This window comes from Rhamphochromis longiceps, linkage group LG7, assembly GCF_057381845.1.
Source record: "Rhamphochromis longiceps isolate RC_006_pf linkage group LG7, R_longiceps_female_GT1.1, whole genome shotgun sequence".
In the NCBI taxonomy this organism is placed as follows: Eukaryota; Metazoa; Chordata; class Actinopteri; order Cichliformes; family Cichlidae; genus Rhamphochromis; species Rhamphochromis longiceps.
The window spans coordinates 32,541,417-32,561,747 of record NC_140563.1 but is presented as its reverse complement, the minus strand read 5'-3'; the positions used below and the strand labels follow the sequence as shown (position 1 = coordinate 32,561,747).

General features: G+C 40.8%; 1 protein-coding gene across 2 annotated transcripts in view; it reads left to right on the top strand.

Moving 5' to 3' along the window:
* ccni (cyclin I) overlaps positions 1–19,991 on the top strand; it is a 30,010-nt gene extending 10,019 nt beyond the window's left edge. The window contains exons 1-10 of one of the 2 annotated variants that reach the window (XM_085413391.1): positions 1,561–1,790; positions 3,467–3,626; positions 10,567–10,701; positions 13,194–13,268; positions 13,345–13,485; positions 13,745–13,873; positions 14,547–14,648; positions 17,574–17,706; positions 17,940–18,169; positions 18,589–19,991. In XM_085413391.1, the coding sequence (XP_085269517.1) occupies positions 3,513–3,626; positions 10,567–10,701; positions 13,194–13,268; positions 13,345–13,485; positions 13,745–13,873; positions 14,547–14,648; positions 17,574–17,706; positions 17,940–18,169; positions 18,589–18,783 (1,254 nt within the window). In that variant the 5' untranslated portion in view covers positions 1,561–1,790; positions 3,467–3,512 and the 3' untranslated portion in view covers positions 18,784–19,991. Of the gene's footprint in view, positions 1–1,560; positions 1,791–3,466; positions 3,627–10,566; positions 10,702–13,193; positions 13,269–13,344; positions 13,486–13,744; positions 13,874–14,546; positions 14,649–17,573; positions 17,707–17,939; positions 18,170–18,588 lie in introns of those variants that run through there. The other variant, XM_085413392.1, reaches the window with a different exon arrangement.
* The last annotated feature ends 340 nt before the right edge of the window (positions 19,992–20,331 follow it).

The following is a 20,331-nucleotide window of genomic DNA, read 5'->3' as shown; positions in this document are numbered from 1 at the left end:
ATTAGATAATGCGTAAATGAACGTTTAAATGTCTATTTTAGACCACTTTTTAGGAGCTTTTCTTTCCTCTTGCCCGAGAGAAGACAGCTTAAGCAAAGAAAGAAAAATATATTTGTTAAAAACCCTCAGAAGCCAAAAAAAGTAGTTTGTTTGCAGTTTCCTGCTGGAAAGTTGCATTAAAATTTCATTTATCTGTGATAAGATTGTTAGTCAGACCACTAATGATATCAGTACTTCTGTCTGGCTGTCTGTGTCAATGATAAAGTGCATGGTCATCTTAAAAGGCAGAAGTCAACCCTTACGTCAGCATTTACTTTGGAGCTGCTTTTGAGGAACCACCACTTCCCACACGCTGGTAGGAAACACACCATAAATCCCTGCCATACATCAGACTCAGAGTCACAGAAAAGTCCACGATGAACTTCGCATTCAGCACACTGATCAGTACGGTTTGGTTACGCTGGCCCACAGAAGATTACCAGAGAAAGACCCAGCCTTTTTCTTTTGTTTTTAACCACATAATGGAGTCTTTCCTGGGACAAATGCTTGTAAACTCCCACAGAAACATCCAGAAAGAAGCTTTGTGTTGATTCTGTTCTCTTAAACACAATCTGTGACGAGCTAAGATTTGACACAACTCTGTTTTTACTCAACTGTCATCCTTCCTAGCCCTTTCAGTCGGGTTTCGGTCCTTTCACAAACAATATTGTAATTGGTGCTGATTCTGGTGGTTGCTCTGCTTTTTTTCTGCTGGACTTGAAAGCTGCTTTTCATACTGTAGGAGTCAAAGGTTTGCCTCTTAACTAATTTCAGTTTTACATCTAGAGTTATACAAGGGTCTGTCTTGGGGCCTGTTCTTTTTTCTTTTTACATGTTCTCTCTACCTCCAGTTATTTGTCAACATAACCTCTCGAGTCATTGCCATGCAGATCATTTACAGTTGCATTTAGCTGTGAATCTTAGAAATCACTGTTTTGTAAGAAAGTGCATATTCGATATATATTTTAAAAAACAAGAAAACAACGTTTTTTGCAGGTGATATTGTTTGTCCCTTGACTATTTACTGAGGGGTTAACAGATAAACTGGACTCTTTAACTACTTTTGTTACAACACATACTAAAATCTTTTTGTTAAATTTAATTTTATTATTATTTATTTAATATAAAAGAGTTATGTTTACTTTTGTTCCTTTAATGCACTGTACACTAGAGCTAATCAATCATCTATTGCTAGTGTATTAATAGTGCAAAATGCTGCAGCCTGATTACTGACTTGGACAAAAAAGAGAGATGACATTTCTCCAGTGTCAGCAGCCTTGCACTGGCTCCCTATGCAGTATAAAGTGGTGCTGTTTGTGTTTTTAAACAGGGTTGCATCTACATATGTAGAAGCTATGCTGAATCCATCTCACAGGTGATCTTAGATGGTCTTGAGTACACTAGGTTCACTGTAAACTGTTAAACAAACTCCCCCTGAAGGTACATCTATTAGTATGACCGTGACCCTCTGCTGAAGGTTTGATTGTTTTGCATTCCCGTTCGGCGTGGAGGTGGGCGGAGACTTTGTGTTTCGCTCTTCCCCCCGAGTCCCCTCCTCGGAAGTAGACGTATCAGTCTATATTCCGTTCTTTTATTTTTATATATTTTATATACAACAACCCCCTTTTATCCCGAATCACGATGGACGACTAAAGTGAAGTGCGGGTACCCGTTTTCACCCTTTTCTCTCGTCCTTGAACCGAGTGGACCGGATGAAACCCAACTGCGGTCTTCTCCGCTTCGCAGGGGAGGTAAGGCTCCAGGCTCCGGCTACTTACTGGATCTGACTCAGCCATTTAAATGTCTCTGCTGTGTTGTTAACGCAGTCTGGAGACTCTTTTACGCACCGCAGCTGTTTTTGTTTCACAATAGTGGAGAGTAGCGAGCAACATTTTCAACTATGTTTGTGTTTTTAAACAAGAGCGAATATATAAGTAATAGCATGTTACGTCAGCTAGCGAACAGCTAGCCACGTCAGATTAGCTCAGCTCCAGAAGATAGCCGGATCCTTGGTTATATCATAAGGAAATGGTCGGTAATACACCTGCTCCTGAAGCCTAGGTGCTTCGAAGTGAAAGGGACTTCCCAGTTGGATATTCACGGTAGTTTCCCGATAAAATGAGAAATTGTTTGATTTCAGTTTGTCATAGATTAGACGGTGACTGATGTGATTACGGTTAGCTAGGTTCAAAGCTAACGTTTCAGATCGATAAGGTCAAAGTTTAAGCATCTCCAGGAGCTTCAGTACCCCCCAAAAACACCCACGGCCCTGAATTTGATCCACAGCCTTATAGGAAATGTAGGGTTAGAACGTTTATATTTTCGGACGGTTAAACAATACATTTAGATAAAAATTGTTCTCCATTTTTGAGAGATTAAAATGGTAAATTTACAGGAACTTGGTATGTTTTCTGAGGGTAAAAAATGTTCATAGATTAAAGCAGTAAATTTGCAGGAAAAAACGGATATAAAATTAATAAAATGACAAAAAAAATACGTGTAGTTTGAAATTATATTAGTAATAGTACAGGTGGAAAACGGAACCTTTTTAGAGATTGAATGCTAAAGTTATAGATTTGTTTTTTAACCCAGAGATTAAAGTGAGCCATAATAAAGAGATTGTGTATATTTTCAGAGATTAAAATGGTACATTTACAGAAAACAATAATCTTGATAAATTGCAAAAAAAAAAAAAAAAATCTTTAGAAATTACAGTGGCAAAAGCACAGGGAAAATAATGCATTTTAGAAATTCCCGTGGTAAATTTACAGTATATTTTCTGAGATTAGTCAAATAACAGGGGGGAAATGTCTAATTTCTTTAGAGTTTAAAGTGATAAAATTACACATACAAAATTAAAGCATTTGAAAAAAAAATTAATTATATGGATGTAACCAACAATTAAGTCGCCCATGGGCATGTGACATCAGCTGTTTTGAGGTCCATATTTGAAAAGCTCAAAATGACAAGAGCAATGGTGTAATTTGCAAATAATATTTTTTTTGTTTTTAATTTATTGTTATGACCATTAATAATTAATAATCTCTTTCTGAATCCATTAAAAATGATGTACACATATAAAAGGGACATTTAGGACAGCTGCAGGGAACAAGATACATTTAGTAAGAAATAGGTGACGTAAGACAGAAGTGGAATATAATCATCAGCTCCTCAGGGTTCAATTTATTCAATTTTGAAGAAGCCAGAAGCCTAGACGGCGGACTCATGACTGTGTTTGCCACCTTCAGTAAATGTTGTCACTTCTTTGTTTTTAATCCCTCACTGAAAAATAAAGACGTATGCTTTGGAAAACCACATTTGTGGTCCTTAAAAATTATATCTTAAAGGTGGTTTTGTGAGTATAAAAGCACCGGTGCAGTCCCTCTTGGTGGCAATGTTCTGATATTTTGCCCCTCCAATTGTACAGGTAGCTGTATCCAGTGGGGAGGTAGGCTCAGCCCAGGGAGGACACAATGAAGTTCACCGAACCCTGGGGACGCCAGAGGCTGTCTTTTCTTTTGGAAAAGGCCGCCTCTAGGGAAGCCAAGATGTGGAAGGTCTACGTGCCAAAGAAGCCTTCATCACAGGTGAGATGCTTCCTCAAGTCACCCTTGTTTATTTAACTGATGTATTCACATAGCTAACTATTATGATTTGACATGGAAAAACCAGTACGGGAATTGCACTACAGCAAATTTATATTTAATAGCATGTTTTCCATTAGAGCTGGTGCTGTTGGTAGTTAAAGCAGAATAATGAGGGTTATTGTTGGCTCGTCTATCCGATGGTTTTTAGCTTGGGATTCGTGAACTATTTTCAGTTTATACATCAGAAAATTCAATAAACTACATTTTTCTCACATAGTTATGAGAGGTATTTGTAGACAGTGAAGCTGAGATAATAAACATTGGAAATACTGGAAAAATTGGTTGTTTGCATCATTGCTTGGCTGGGATTCTCGGTTCTTGGCTTGCCTTTCCCAGCTTCTTCCATTCTGTGCAACAAATATATTGTTAGCACCATGCATCAAGAGAAGACCGTGAGTGAGTGGGGCTCACAGATATAGAGAGTGGAAGAGTATCCACAAATCTGTGCACACGAAGGCAAACGTGTATAGCTACATCTCAGCTGTTTAAAAGGAAAAAATGTGTTTCTTCTTTAAAAGACAGATTACTTCGAAATAGTGTGAAGCGCAAGCTTTGGTCCACTGGAATGTGTTTTTTTACATACGCTGACAACATTGTTTTAATCTTCAGTCAGTTTTAATATGAACAACTACCACTGGAACGGAGATATATGGCAAAAATAATCAAAGTAAATATTCAACTGCCTCCAAGAACTGTGTTTGTAATCTGTTGCCTTTTTATCTCACTAACCCACCTGATTAGCACATTTTCCTTATTCTGGGACCTCCTCATTCACAAATGCAGTGTGAAATGACACAACTTTCCCACATGCAGCAGGAGAACTGTAAGTGAGGCGTGCAGATAGAGAGGGAGAAGCTTAAGGATGCAGGTAAATGACAAAGAGAAACTAGTATATGTATCTGTAAATCCATCCATCCTAAAGGAAACAAAGAGGTGAATGTTTTACAGGCTGCCTAAAAGGTTCTTTAGTGAGCTTTACTGCCACAAGGCCTCAGCCCTCACTGGCCATCTTATGTAATCTTTCGCACAGGCTTGGGTTTCCATCTACACACTGAAATATAGAGCCAAGAATTTAAGACGAGGCTACTGAAAAGAGCTGGCACTAGTTCAATTTATAGAGGCGCAGGCCAAGGGGTCGGCACTGAAAGGTCTTTAAATATCAGCACTGAAATATTGGACAAATAATACCGGACAGGTTTAATGTGTTAGGCGACTCAAAGTTCAAATTTTCAGAGACAACACAGGTCCAACAAAACTGACTTGATTTCTGTTGATTATGTAATGATTGTCATTTTTTTTATGGCTCTCGAATGGTGCCATATCAGCATGTTGATAATGGAGTTGCAGAGAGTAGTCTGCTCCCAGACATTATCATAGACAGACACTGTGTAATCACAAAGCAGCAGGGCAGAAGAAACATGGCGTTGAGTCACTGAACAGTCACTCGGCCCAGCTGGTCTCGCCCCGTTTACTGGGAACGTCTCAACATGTCGTTATTTGACGTCACAGAGGTGTTGTTTCATCACACCCTCAGGTGGTCTCGCCCAGTGTATGTGCATGTTCTCACATGATGTCACTTACCTAGGATATTGCACAGTTCTGTTTATCAGATGGTCAAAAATAAGAAAATGTTTAGAAAATGGAGATTTATTTTAGTCAAGAATAACCCTCCTACATGCCTTTATAACATGAGCTGTACCTAGTTTAGTTCAATTTAGATATATTCTGTTTTTTTTGTATTTCCTCTCTACTTTAAGCCCAATCTAAGTTTAGCATTAGTGTCAGCTTAGTCTTATTTAGCTAAATATTAGGCATATGTCTCTAGCAACTAGTTCAGGTATGTTCTTCAAAAACACGTTATCTAGTTAGTGAAATAGGATTGGTTAGTCAAACAAGCAGCATGAACCTTGTGCTGGGTTGACAGGTTCAGGTGACCTTTTTCCTCTGTCTCGGGTCATGACCTGGGTCAATAATCCCCGTGTGGTGCTGTGGTGGATTTTGATTCCTTACTAACATATTTTTCAGTTCAGTTCAGTCCTGTCACGTGTCTCGGTTGTTGTGTTTTCCAGCTGGTGGAGGTTTTTGTTGTTGTTGAAGGTGGAGGTGTTCTCTCAGGTATCACCCTGTTTGGTAAATACAGAAGGTTTTGTCTTTTTTGTCTGCTGAGTGCTGATACCATTGTCCAAATACACCCAGAGAGCAATGCAGCGGTAGTCATGATAACATACATAACATCACCTGCATTAGGTGACTCAGGTGTTTTTATGGTCCCATGGTTACGTGCGCTGGAGCAGGCACACGTCATGGCCAGAAGTATTCAGATTAGAGCTGAAGTACCTATTTATTTACCTAGCATATTGAAAAACAGTAGCTGAGTTGAGATGATTTAACAGTCCATGTATACGAGAATACAAAGACTAGGTTATATGAGAGAAGCACAGAACACAATAAACATGAAACATCCTTTTTATCGTTTAGTTTGTAGCAAAGAAAAGGATAAAATAGAACTTTTCTACTGAAAGTTTGCAGTTCAGATTCACCTACTGCTGCATCAACAAGGAGTTCAAGGGAGCTAACAGGACCCATCAGAAGCTATCTGGAGATAGCAAGATGTTTTGGGAGCTAAATCCTGGGAGCTAGGGTTAGACAACAACTAACTGGGGCTATATTTAGAGAAACATCTGGCTGAGTCTTATTTTAAATGCGGAAGAAGGTCAAGAATTAGTGTGTCAACCACTGTCTCTGTGTGGAAAAGCTAGAAACGTGTTGAAAGGTCATTTTATACTGCAGGGATTTTAGTTTGGAAGGGTAAAAGGGAGAAAGTCACCTCTAGAGCTACCCCTCCCAATTTGGGTTGGGAGGGGTAGATCTCCCCTGTCTGCATCAGGCATCCAGAAGGCGAAATAAATGCAGATGAAGAAGTGGGGCTCAAACAGACATTTATCATGTGAAAAGTGAAAGTTGAATAGAAAAAAATTCTGACTGAGAGCGGCCGTGACTTCCGGTTGACAAAAACCTTCATTTTGACATCTGCCAAGCTCATTTGTAGTACTGAGCTGATAACACAGAGGCCAGTAAACTCCAGCAAATGATGTAACAGATAGTTATGATGTTTATCAGTGCCTTTAGCCCAGTTTGCAGGTGTGGAGCCCACTGTTAGAGGTCAAGGAGGCAGTCGGTCTAATCAGGGTGTAAAAACAAGAGGGGTGCTCAAACACTACAGTCACAGCGAGCAAAAGTCACTAAGCAAAAAGTCAATGAAACATCTGGGACTAAATCTGGGTAAATCTGGGACTCTCCACCGTTTGACCCTGGAAGTGAAGAAGCTTCTTGGATGAGAAGTGAAACGTCTTCAAGCAACTTAAAGATGTCCAGACGCTTTTCTTTCCAAGCTCCTTAGACTATGATGACCTGGATGACTGAGAACCTTCACAGATGCCTTTTGGAGATCTTTAGTCATTTCGGATAAAAGTAAATCCAGACTTGGTGGTGAATTTCTGGGCTAACAGTCTTGTGTTGTGTAGCTTTTTGGCATTTGTAATTTTTTGTAAAAAGCATTTTTAGATTGGAAAATTTGATGAGTTTCTTAACTTGACTGGCACACCCTGCAGGAAGTTACAGGAAGCCTTGACCATCCCTCTGATATTAATGATAAGGGATGGCTGGCCAAAGTTACCCTGAAGACACTGCAGAGACTATGTAGCCAGTGAATTGTTAGAGAGAGATGAAAGAAGTTAATTTAAGCTGGTGTCTGGGTTACTTCCCTTAGCCTCTGACTGAGCTTGTCTTCTGTGTCCAGCCAGTACAAACAAGATGGAAGTAGGCCAGTTGTTTTTAGTTTGGACAGTCAAGAGCTGAGAGGCCAGATGGTGTCACGTTGCAGATTAATTGGCTGGTGCATTCAGCTGTGCTTTGACCTTTGGCCTCTCCTGCAAGTCCAGTGTTGGAAACTGTAAGCCACTTACTTACAGAAGCTATGTGACGAATCAGAAATGTTTAAGTTTTGTTATAGGATTTCATTTAAACACGGAAACATCAAAATAAAAATAAAATATCTTAAATTCTGGTTCATTCTGAAAATTGACCATTTAATGGCCAGTCCAGTACATTCACCAGCAGGTTTAAAGTGGATCTATTGTGCTCTGTCCTTTATTTTCATATACATATAGATTATAGTTCCAGAAGTGAACATCAGTATATCTACAAGTGATCCCTGTGAGACAAAACCTCAGGCTTCAGATTGCTGTGAATGCTTGGTTTGAAAGTTTTTTCTACTCTTGATTTTCTGTGATACCATAGAGGCTCAGAAGCCCCTCCCACTTGCTGTTTTTGATGACGAGGGTAGCCAGTTAAAATGGTTCGTTTTAGATAGAAGATGAACTAAAGTACTCTAGCGGTAAGAGAGACTAAAGTTATTTTGAACTACTCCACTTTAGTAGAGTACAGGAATATATAAAAATGTCCCCTTTAGGTTAGTGTCAGTTTTAGCACATAACTGACTATTACATGTAGTTACAGTGTCTGGTAATTTGGAGTTAATGGCAGCTTTGAAATGTAATTACCACCTTTGTCAAACCACTTTCACACACAAATGAACTTTTGGCTCATGTCTGATGCACAGATGCCTGACTGTAATGAGTCCTGCTGATGTTTGGGTGTTAACAGGGTCATTGTTTTTGTAGAAACTTGCTGCTGTTGAGGTTTTTAGTGCCGTTTGATGGTTTAAGCACTGTAGCAATCTCAAAACCTTTAGTAAAACTAAATCTTTGTGCGACAGAAGTAAAAAGCTCTGAACTATAAACTAAAATTATATTGTGCTTTGTAATCTGTGTTTTGTCACCAAAGAGGAAAGGTTAGATCAAATGTGTCCAATTCTCTTTTATGAACCAATGTAACTTTTAGTCCATCAGAGTGATTAAACTTTCAGGTGTCAAAATGCCTGTTTAGGGGTTAGGACTCTGTTTTAGAGTTTTTAAATGGTCAGAATTTGTGTTAGGGTTCGGCCCTGTAGAGTGATAGTTAAAAGGTTTGGTAATACATATTAATAATTGTCCACACACAGAAAGCCAAGAGGACAAGCTGGTAACACTGAATATGAAACAACATTAAGGCAGCTGATGCTCAGCAACACAAGAGGATGAACAGTTGACAAGTGTAGCAAAGAATAAATAGATGGATGGGTGGGAAAAAAAAATCTCTACTTGTTAATGATAGTATAGGGCAGGGGTGGGCAACTCCAGGCCTTGAGGGCCAGTGTCCTGCAGGTTTTAGATGCTACCCTGGGCCAACACACCTGAATCAAATGATTAGTTCATTACCAGGCCTCTGGAAAACTACAAGACATGTTGAGGAGGTAACTTAGCCATTTAAATCCGCTGTGTTGGACCTGCAGGACACCAGCTTTCGAGGCCTGGAGTTGCCCACCTCTGGTATAGGGTGACCAATCGTCCTCTTTTTTTTTTTTTTTTTTTTTTGCACTTGATGACTTGTAAAAGCCTATATGACATTTTTTTATTTCCCCATTCATTAACCACACAGAGAAGGCATCGTTTAAATATGTAAAAGTTTTTTTTAAGCAAACACTATTATTAAAGTTCTTCATGACTGCGCCAAGTGTCCTCTTTTTTTGGAAATCAAAATATGGTCACCGTATGATAGTAGGATTTGGCTAAAAAAAAAAATCCATCTTTTGAAACATTATTTCTCTTTTATCTTCATTTAAAGCAGTTTTTCACCTGGTTTTATATGTCAGACCTGCACATTTTCTACTCGTTTATAATAAGGATGCGCTTTGTTTTTCCCAAAAGTCGTTACATTTCTTTGTTACAGCAACAGAAACTTTAATAGCTTAAATAAAGTCAAGGAGCTCCATAAAATGAAATATGACAACACAGAATTGCAGGAAAGACTAAATTAAACCACTGTAGCCAAATATCATACAATAAAGGGGCTGAAAAAGCAGCAAATTAGTCCAGTAAATTCATTGTACTGCAGAATAATAAAACAATGAGATGGCTTGTTAAAGCACAGCAAAGGTCGAATAAGTGGCTCAGTAGACATATATATTGTACAGTTTATTATTGTGCACATGGGTTTTGCAGTGTGTCGTCATGCTTTAACAGATTTTGTTGCAGGGTTATTTTCATTCTGCAGTAATTATAACATAAATGCCGTTAAATGGTTGAATGTTGAACCATTCAACCAACTAACAAATTAAAAATCCAGTGGAGTTTCCAAACAGAAAGCCTGTGCATGGCATATAAACCCATTTTATCTTAGTGTTACAAACTTGTGAGAAGGGTGCGTCAGCTGGTGAATTCTTTCAGTTCTCAGATGCTTTACAGAAGGAATTCTTGGAATGTTTTTGAGGCAGATCTGCTGGCAAGTCTAATCCGCCTGCCAAGCTGATTTAGGATCCTGTTTGGCCCTTTAGTGGAAGTGTGTCAGTCGCAGAAGCCTCAAGTTTGTCCTGAAATACCTGAAATCAGATTCCAGTTTGCTGTCTAACCCCATTTTGCCCTGTCGAGGAAGTCTTTGAGGAAAAAAAGGCTCTGCAAGATTTCCAATTTCTTTGTTTGTTTTTTCCAACTTTGTTCCACAAATAGTTCAGTGTTGGGTATAACGCTGGGCTTAAACCTCAGTGTTTCTGCAGGACTGCGTTGTAGAAATGGTAATGGAAGATGACTACTAATAGTTATTATTAAATACAACACATTTAAGTAGCTTTCAAAACATAAAATAAACAAGTTTTAAAAAATTCTAAATAATATGAAAATATATAAATAAAAATTGCACAGTGTCATACTTTGCTGTAGGGAATAATGAATGACATCGAACCCTTGAGTCAGTCTTAATGTTTTGGTTTTTTTGTTGTCTGCAGGATACAGACATCTCCCCGGCCCAGCGGGACGAGGCGGTGCGCTGGCTGACGGAGGTCCATGGCAGGCTGCAGCTGTACCCAGAGACGCTGGTGTTAGCTGTCAGCATCCTGGATCGCTTTCTCGCTCCCATCAAGGTATGTAGAGAGCAACAGGTGTGCTGTAAATCCTGCTGTTAGCATGTGAGGGTTTGCAGAGAGCAACCTAAACCTCCAATCAGAAAATCTGAGTGTAGGGAATCTTTTAAAAAGTAAATGTAATAGAACTCATAATAAACAGACAGTAAGTGAATGAAAAATGTGTGTTTAAGGGAGGGTTTAAGATTTCAGAGCCATTCACTTCACTTACATCGTTTACTTCACTTCGTGCCATCACCATGGCAACTTATGCTACAAAGCAGGCTATGTTTGCCTAACTAACTAATCATTCCTGCAAGAACACTTGATGGTTTTAGAGCCTGTCTAAGACTGGGCTTGTCAAAGGTCTGATGGCTAGCTGCCAGTTTAGGGAGCTCGCAGACAGTTGACGACTACAAAAGGAAAAAATTTAACCATCAAACAAAATCATTTCCAAACCATTGATTTAGCATTAATTTGCCTTCAGAGTAAAAGTTATGTCTTGCTGTTGCCAGAACTCTGCAAGCACAGTAGTCTGCAAATGACCAAAGCAATTGCCATTGTGTTTTTGGTGCACCTAACAACAGCCTCCAGCAACCACTCATCAGTCAATTGGGGAATACACATTTCTGGGAAACAAACTAAAAGTGTAAAGTCATTTTTAAGGCTCGCGTTGATGGTGTTTTCCTGTAAGCATATATCAAATGACAGACATTTCTTTTTCTTCATTGTTGTTTAGTTTCATTTGTTCTAAAGAAATCTTCACTACAATCAAACGTTTGTCAGTCTTAGACCTTTATCAGGATACTGAAACTCAGATATGACATACAGCAGATAAACATCGGACTCTGCCACCAATGAAGGTCATCTTATTAACAACAGAGTGAATGTAGGTCTTGATGTTCAGACTGCCACTATTATAAAACGCATAACATTTATTAAAGTCCTTTTTATTCCTCAGCGGCCTCACGTAGCCCAAAATCATGAATGAGAGTGATAACATCTCTGTAATTCTGGTTTCCTCCAGATACTCCAGAATATGAAAATACTATGAATATCCTATGATCCTAGTGTTACGCAGTTTTCTCTCTGAACTTGAAATCATTAGACTAGATTAAATGTATCATGTTAGATAAAATCTATATTCCCTAATTTGCATTAAGGTGCAATCTTTTTATTGTAAACACAGCATTTATTTGGCTGTTTGTCTACTCTGATGGACTAGAAAATGTCTGATTTTTATGTGTGGGAGCTGAAATCTGCTGCTCAAGTGTAAGACCACACAAAGGAAGCAGACTGTAAAGGGAACAGAGGTCTTCTGACAAGACCTCAGCTTGTTAGGAGGGGCAATGTCAGAACGTTCTTGATTTTTCTTTAAATTTCCTGCCTCATAGCTGACGGTGTGTGTTCATACAGGAACAGGAAGCGTGAGCTCCAATTGTCCCGTCAGCATCCCTCCACACAGACAGGAAGTTTCTCACTGAGGTTTATCAGGAGCTGGTTTCTGTTTATTTGTGGTCGCAAACACTACCTAACACTGTATCTGTGTGTGCTTGTGGCTATCTTCATGAGTAGCTTTAGACCTTGGAATCGTGGACATTTTGGCCTGTCCTCAGTTGAAGATACATTTGGATACTTTGGAACTGGAATGACTCAGATACAGTAAGCAGAGGATAGAAACATGGCTTCTGTTAGCCAGAGGAGTATTAGCTCTACTCTGTGCCTGGCTCAGCCCATCTCTGGGAGCTCAGCCCCCCCCCCCCTCATTCTGTCTCTACTCACAGCTGATGACCACAGGTGAGGGCGGGAGTGTACTTCGACTGGCAAATTAACAGATTTGCTTTCACCACAATCAACTGGTATACTGCTCATATTACTGCAGGCAGTGCACCTGTCCTTTCTCACTTCAGTCCCTTCCAACTGGTAAGCAATAACTGGAAGTGGAGGGGCAGGATCATTCGGGTTCCTGCCCGAATGATCCCAGGAACCATGATGTCAGGGGCAGTTTGCCCCTGATAGGGTCTCCTAAGGAAAATCAGTCCTGAGTGAGGGACCAGATTAAGAGCAATACAGAAATCCCCTCTGACGAAACAGGGCTGGCAGCTCATCGATCAGTCAGAGGATTGGTAGTTTCCCTGACTCTTCTAGTCCAGAGTTATTCTTGTTATTTTTGGTGGTGGCAGCAGTAGAATGACTTTAAAGATGTGTGAAAACTCTGTAAGACGGGACTGACCTTGCAAACAAGGTAAAGTAAAAAACAAATTCAGGTAACAAAATGTTGATGAATCACAGATTTGTGTGCAAAACACTCATACATATGGTTAAGCACACATTCATGAATGAGGCCCTTAAGTCTCTCGGCTGGTTTGGGAACACTCTGATATTCTCCTGGAAGAACCAGAATAGTCGCTAAAAGTGAACCCGGAGAGTAGATGGTGAAAGGTTTTTCAGATTGATTAAACATATAATCCTTAAATTATACGTAACTGATAAATCATGTTAACTGTTGTCAGGCCCGTCCAAAGTACCTGCGCTGCATTGCCATCGCCTGCTTCTTCCTGGCTGCCAAGACCTGTGAGGAGGATGAGGTGAATACACACACACACTAGATTGTAGGCAGTGCATCAGGACAGTTAGAGCTGACTCCGTGTGTGTGTTTGCCAGTGTGTGCCATCACTGAAGGAGCTCGCCGCCTCCAGCGGGTGCGGCTGTTCTCCCTCAGAGATCCTGAGGATGGAGAGGATCATCTTGGACAAACTGAACTGGGACCTGCACACCGCCACAGCGCTGGACTTTCTGCACATTGTACGTCTAATCACACACGAGCACAAATGCTTACACATTATTACTTTTTAAAGTGATTAAAGTCAGCTAGTGACACCTGGGGGCAAAAAGAAATTCCTGCGGTTTTCTTTCTGTTTTTATTTTAATGCACTTAAATCCAGTTTTTAGAAGTGCTTTTTTGTGCTGTTGTTGCTTCCAATTCAAATCAGTCTGCAGTTAATTTCACAGATTCTCTTTTCTTCATTCAGATCAATTAATTTTTCCTCTCCTTCCTCTCCAGTTCCACGCGATGGTGCTGTCGTGTCGCTCCGGGTTCTTGGATTCCATGTTGGGACTTAACCGCTCTCAGCACCTCGCCCTGCTCACTCAGCAACTCTACCACTGTCTGGCTGACCACACACTCATGCAGGTACACACACACTCAGTATTTCTTACTTTACAGATTGAAGATATTATGCCTTCAGCACGGAGCCTTTCATACCACTTTTCATTTAAATATTAAGATAACACAATAAATAATAAAATTATGATATTTATGTATATATGCAGTGTTATGACCTCAATGTCAGGGCCTGTCTTGGCTAAGAGTGAGTCTTTGAGGGGTTAATAATCAATAAATATAACCGCTTATAGTCGCGCCACAGTGGAAAGCCCCTACTACTATTTTGCTAACAGGCTAGTGTCACAGGTTTTCCCTGCTGGCTTGCTCACTGGCCAGGTTGCTGGTGTGTAGATCTGATCTTGTCCTGCTGCAATGGATGCTCTTTTCTGCTCTGAATATTTGCTGTGAGCTCTAGGGTCACTCTGACTAGAACCTACAGAGCAAGAACCAGGTCACAAACTTGCCACACTTACCAAAAATAATCTTTATCATAGGAAACAGAGCATACCACAGTCATTTATCAAAAGTGTGTTTATAAAACACATTTGCTGTTACAAGCTGTGACTCCAGACCAATTTAATGGCACCAAACCTTTAACATTTCCACTTTGATTCACTTCTCTTTTTATTTAATGTGTCATTTTGTAAGCTTAACTTGAGCTTGGTTTTTGAGCACGTTTGTCCCTCATGTGTTTCCATAGCTCAGAGGATCCATGCTGGCCTTGGCCCTCTTCACCCTGGAGCTGGAGAACTGCTGTCCTGACTGGCTGGCTCTCACTATCGAGCTGCTGAGGAAGGCGCAGGTATCAGTCTGTCAGTCTTTGGAGCTCTGTGATAGTTCAGTTTATCTCTGAAGACTTCAGGCGTTCGTGTGACCTCTTTAGAACAACTTCTTTATGGGATTGGGATTTGACTGTAGCTTTCCAATGTCATTATTAGTCTACACTGATGGGCAGCCATGTTTAATATACAAGATGTGTCAGAGAGCAGCGAGGGGAAGTAAAAGCTGTTAGGCTTGTTCCTCTATTTGCTGTTCAGTAGTTCAGTAAAAAAAAACAAGCACACACACACATTGTGCAATATTTCTCTGGTGTGGCATGATAAAAAACCTGGAATCTGATTGGTTTTTGTCATCCTAAGTAAAAACGACCAATAACTATAGGCAAAGAAAGACATTTGAGGCTTTAGCCAAGCACCAGCTGCAGATGTAAAACCATTTACCTCATTTAAGAAAGTAGAACTTTAAACTGCTGAACAAAAAGGAAACTGTGGTCCTCAAGTTTTAAGTTCATTGAGTTCCTTTCCAAGTTCCTGTTAGCATTAAAAAAAAACCAACAAAAAAACCCCCCAACAAATTATGTTGTTTGTTTGTTTTTTCTGTTTTTGCTTGTTTGTTTTGTTTTTTCTTAAATTAGTTTTGTCATTTATTTTTCAATGACTCACTCTGGATGACAGGAAGACAAACAGGCTGACAGAGAGGAAAAAAGAGCAAACAAATACCAGCAGAGGGCGCTACACCTGCAGCATGACTGCAGCAGAAAGGGAAGAAGTACTATGAGGAAAAACGAGAGGAACTAATGCAACAGTTTCTTTACTGAGCATCATGACTTTCAGGAGGAGAGCTCTGTTGTCAGACAAAGGGCACCCGCGGTCACCTCACTCATATTAAACACAGATTTGTGGAGAGCCTTCTCTTTGTTTTTACCTCATTCTTTACTTTATGGCTCATCAGAGTAGAACTGTAGGGAAATGGGAAATTTATGGTTTTCAGGGTTTTTATTGTTATTGTTTTTATCGTTAACTCGGTTTTCCTGGGTCTTTTCCCGTGTGTTATGAATAAATCTTCTTTTTTTGGTAGTGGTACTGGTTTTATTTTGTTGTATTTATCCGCGACACCTTAAAGGCGGGTCAGTGAAAATATTGTCGGACATAAACCGGTCCGTGGCTCAAAAAAGGTTGAGGATGGATGGAGAGGATCTCCATCGAATGACTTGTTTTACAGTAATTTGTCAAAAATACAAAAAAATGTGACTAGGTGTAAGAAACAGAAAAACAGCTCTGTCCCGTAAATACAGAAAAGGATATTTTACTGTATATATTAAATTCAGGGCGGCACGGTGGTTAGCACTGTTGCCTGAAGGTCCTGAGTTCAATTCCACCATCAGGCCGGGGTCTTTCTGTGTGGAGTTTGCATGTTCTCCCTGTGTTTGCGTGGGTTCCCTCCGGGTACTCCGGCTTCCTCCCACCGTCCAAAGACATGCAGCTTGTGGGGATAGGTTAATTGGATAATCCAAATTGCCACTAGGTGTGAATGGTTGTCTGTCTCTGTGTGTTGGCCCTGCGACAGACTGGCGACCTGTCCAGGGTGTACCCTGCCTCTCGCCCCATGACAGCTGGGATAGGCTCCAGCGCCCCCCGCAACCCTGAAAAGGATAAGCGGAAGCGAATGAATGAAAAATGAATGGAAAAAAAAAAGGATATTAAATTCACTGTTCTGAAACCAGGAACTTTAAAGGTGGAATATTTTTATGTGTTTTCTATATTGGCGTGTAACATGCTTATTGAAGTAGGATGAAGGGATTTTAACTGGAATACGTAAATAAATTTTACTTCTTACTTTTGATGAGAAAAGTGGCAGAGCGTAAGTGGTGTCCACACAGGAAGTGATCCCCAGTGGCGTCAAGCACCGTCATTTGAAAAGATTCCTGGAGGTGTGCAGTGGGCGAGCCTTAAGTTTTCTGAATGTCCAGGCGAACAATTGAAGTGACTACCAATGAGAGCGCTGGATTTTGCTTTTTGATGTGTGGCAGTAAATATATTAGAGGGTTACCCAGGCAACAGGAGCCTGGTATGTCTGCTATATGTATTTGTATAGCGCTTTACTTGGTCCTAAGGACCCCAAAGCGCTTTACACTATACACAATCATCCACCCATTCACACACTGGTGATGGCAAGCTACATTATAGCCACAGCCATCCTGGGGCGCACTGACAGAGGCGAGGCTGCCGGACACTGGCGCCACCGGGCCCTCTGACCACCACCAGTAGGCAACAGGTGAAGTGTCTTGCCCAAGGACTCAACGACCGAGACTGTCGGAGCCGGGGCTCAAACCGGCAACCTTCTGATTACAAGACGAACGCCCAACTCTTGAGCCACGATCGCTGCTGTCAACTGACCATCAGTGACAAAGCACAGGTCACATGACAGCCATTCAGAAGTGGTGAACAAAGCAGCTGCATCCTCATAATCTTTGTGTGTACAGATAAAGATAAATTATCACGTCTTTTTTTTTTTTCATAACAAGACACTTTTAGTTTCGTTTCACGTCTGTAGTATTTTGTCCACATAAAGCAGCGATGCGTCACTTTGGCCACAAAGAAATTGGCAACCACTGCAGTTTAAGCCAAAGCATGAAGTCATTTTTGACCAAACCTAAACGGGGAACAGATTAAAGATGACGACACGTATGTCTCGAACAATGGCAGCCTGTCCACGTATGGACTTTTTCACCTTTTAAAATGAGAAAATGTTGATTTTGTGTAGCAGGAGGATGAAAAATTGTGAACACAAACATGAACGATTCCACTAGAAGTTAAGACTATTTTACAAGCTGCTGTGATCAAACTGAATTTTACTAGTTAAAGGCGAGCACACATGCTTCTGTCCATCACATCAGGTCAGGGCTGCAGAGCTTGTGTAAAGATAAGTCTCTCTCTCTGTTCCTTAGATCGACAGCTCTGAGCTGATTCGCAGCCGTGAGCTGGTGGCTCGTAGTCTTTCCACACTGAGAGCTCCCCTGCCTCCGAACACCGTGTACATCTACCAGCCCCCGCAGCCTACACCACCCTGCTGCACACTGGGTATGTTTGACTTCTACATCAGAGCTGCTTATCAGATTTTGCTGGAGGACAGTGTCTGAAATCTTTCTTGAAGCACATTATGCTACTGAGCCAGTCACCAACTCGGACCTGTGAAAGTGTTTTGCCACTGAGGAGAAAAAAAAAAGTTTTCTTAGTAAGCCACATTTTATATTCATAAAGTAAGTGTTAGCATCAGAGGGCGTGAGCTGTATTTGTGATGTCCTCCTTTGTAGGGACCATCACCTCCACCACCGAGTCTTCCAGGGACCATGTCACCTCTGCCCACCCACAGTCTACTGCTGATGGTGGGGAAGAGGAGGAGAGCCAGCAGCCCTTGAGTGTCTCCTCCTCCTCCTCTGCAGACAGCAGCATCCCAGCCCTGCTTTCTCCCCCCAAACATCTCCGCCATCTTAATCACCTGCAGAAGGTCACACTGCGCTGCAAGGCCTCGACCAAACGCAAGGTGACTCTATTTTCTTCTCACATTTGATATTAGGCTGGACCTGTTGTTATTTCCTCTGTTTCCTGTCATATATGCACTGTTACACTTTTTTTTCTCCTCTTGATGATGTCAGACAGAAGGGAAGCCTCAAGAAGCCTCACTCTGGTCCTCATAGGCACAGAAGCTCCACCCACCTGATGTTCAAATATTCTAATTGCTAGGGTGAATTACTCAGACAAGTTAGTTCGAAGGAGATGAAATGCAGTTAAATGAGGCTGCTTCAAACAGAGGCTGAACTGGGCGGCTCAGCTAGGAACAAACGAGGCTTATTCTGAACTCTGAATCATGCAAAGCTACCCTAGAATAAAAATATGGAGCTGAAAATAAGCAGAATATGGGAATCAGTAGCTGTAGCAATAAATATCTCTCTCCCTGTCCAGGTGGAGGAGATGGAGGTGGATGATTTTTACGATGGCATTAAACGTCTCTACAACGAAGACGTCACCACCACCAATACCACCGCCGTCCAGGAAGGGGCAAAAACGCCAATAGCCGGAGGAGGAGGAGTTTTGCCAGCTCGACAGGAAGGCAGCTCCTCCCCCTGCCCGCCTCTGCAGCCAGCCAGCGCCTCCTAGAGACCAAACAGGAAGCTGTCTGCCAAAATCGCCTGTACGCCAACATCATCTTCCTGTTTTCAGGAAACTGTCGTGGAAGAGAAAAATAAATCTTTCCGACTAAAAAAAATGTAAGCCTGAGAGATTCTGAGTAAAAAGTAGCAGCTCCGAAGGGAAAGTTGCCATTCAGAGTTGCCGCTAAAAAGAAGATGATGTTAGTGGTTAAGACTGTTTTGGTTGCGGTGAAATGACCCCCGTCCCGCTCTCCCTCCCCCTCCCAACTCTGTGTGATGCCAAGCTGTTCGGGTGGCCTGCAGTCAGCTCCCATCATCCCCTGCAGCGGGGACAACAGAGCCCCAAAAAAATATTTAAACGTTCAAAAACTAAAAAACCTGCCGCTGCTACTCTGTTCTTATTAATTCTGTTTGTTGAACACAAAACATGAGAATCTAAAAAATTATAAGTAGAAAATACTGAAAAAAAAAACCCTAGACTTGACTTCCTGCGTCTGTTTGTCACCTTATATTTGTCTTTATTTTCATATATTTATACTTTTATCCCGTCCCTTCTCACTCTGCCTATTTATAACATATTCATAGAGAGTCTGAATCAACCGTATGAAGGTTTGTGTAGATTATCTGTAGTTTTTTCACCCTGTTGGGGGGGAATTATTTTTTTTTTCAGTAAAATCTGATTGTTAAAAAGATGCTAATATAAACATTTATTTTCCTTTCAAGCTTGTTGTGACACTCAACTGAATGAACGCGTGTTTCAGCCACCAAACGTTCGTTTACTGTTTTTTTGGGGCCCGAAAAGCAGCTATTTGTGGATTGTGTGCTTTGAAAAAGTAAGAAAACAATCTGGGTGTGATGCATGAGAGTTAATAAAAAAAAGAAAACAACTCTGACTTAACTTATCCTGGCTAACATGTTGTTATCCAGCTACATTGATCCCAAACCTGAGTTGTGTTTTTTGGTTAAGCGGCTGCTTAAAATTAATAGACAGATATGTGTTTTAAGCTGTTTTTTCTTTGGAGTTGAGTGACTATCTTTGCTTTGATGTTCAAAGCTAAAACACTTTTTTTTTTGGTTTGCTTTTTTAAATCCCTTCATGTTCAGTATATTTTCCTTCATGAAAAAAAGCTCTGTTGTTCCTGCTGTAGGAGTTGCCGGTGGCCATGCCAGGTCCCTGAACGCACCACGGCACCAGTAAATAAAGAATATGAAACTGAGCATGTGCTGTGTCTTCCATTTGTTCCAGATTACTTTCACACAAACTGCAAAAAAGGACAGTGTTATACCCAGAGCTGTCGGAGATCTTTGGCTTTGCTATAGAAGCAGTAAGGCGAGCTCCTGATGTCGTTTCAACACTAAAAATCAAAGTATAAGATATATTTGAAAGGTAACCTCTACCATCGTCATCTTGTTTCTGAACATTTTGGGTTGTTTTGTTTTTTTTGCCACATTCAAAAGCAAAGCCCAGGTGGGTCACACTGACATGGTAAACATTAAAACGGGAAAAGGGTCCATTTTTCTTAAATATATGGTGACCTATGGGATAATCAGAGAA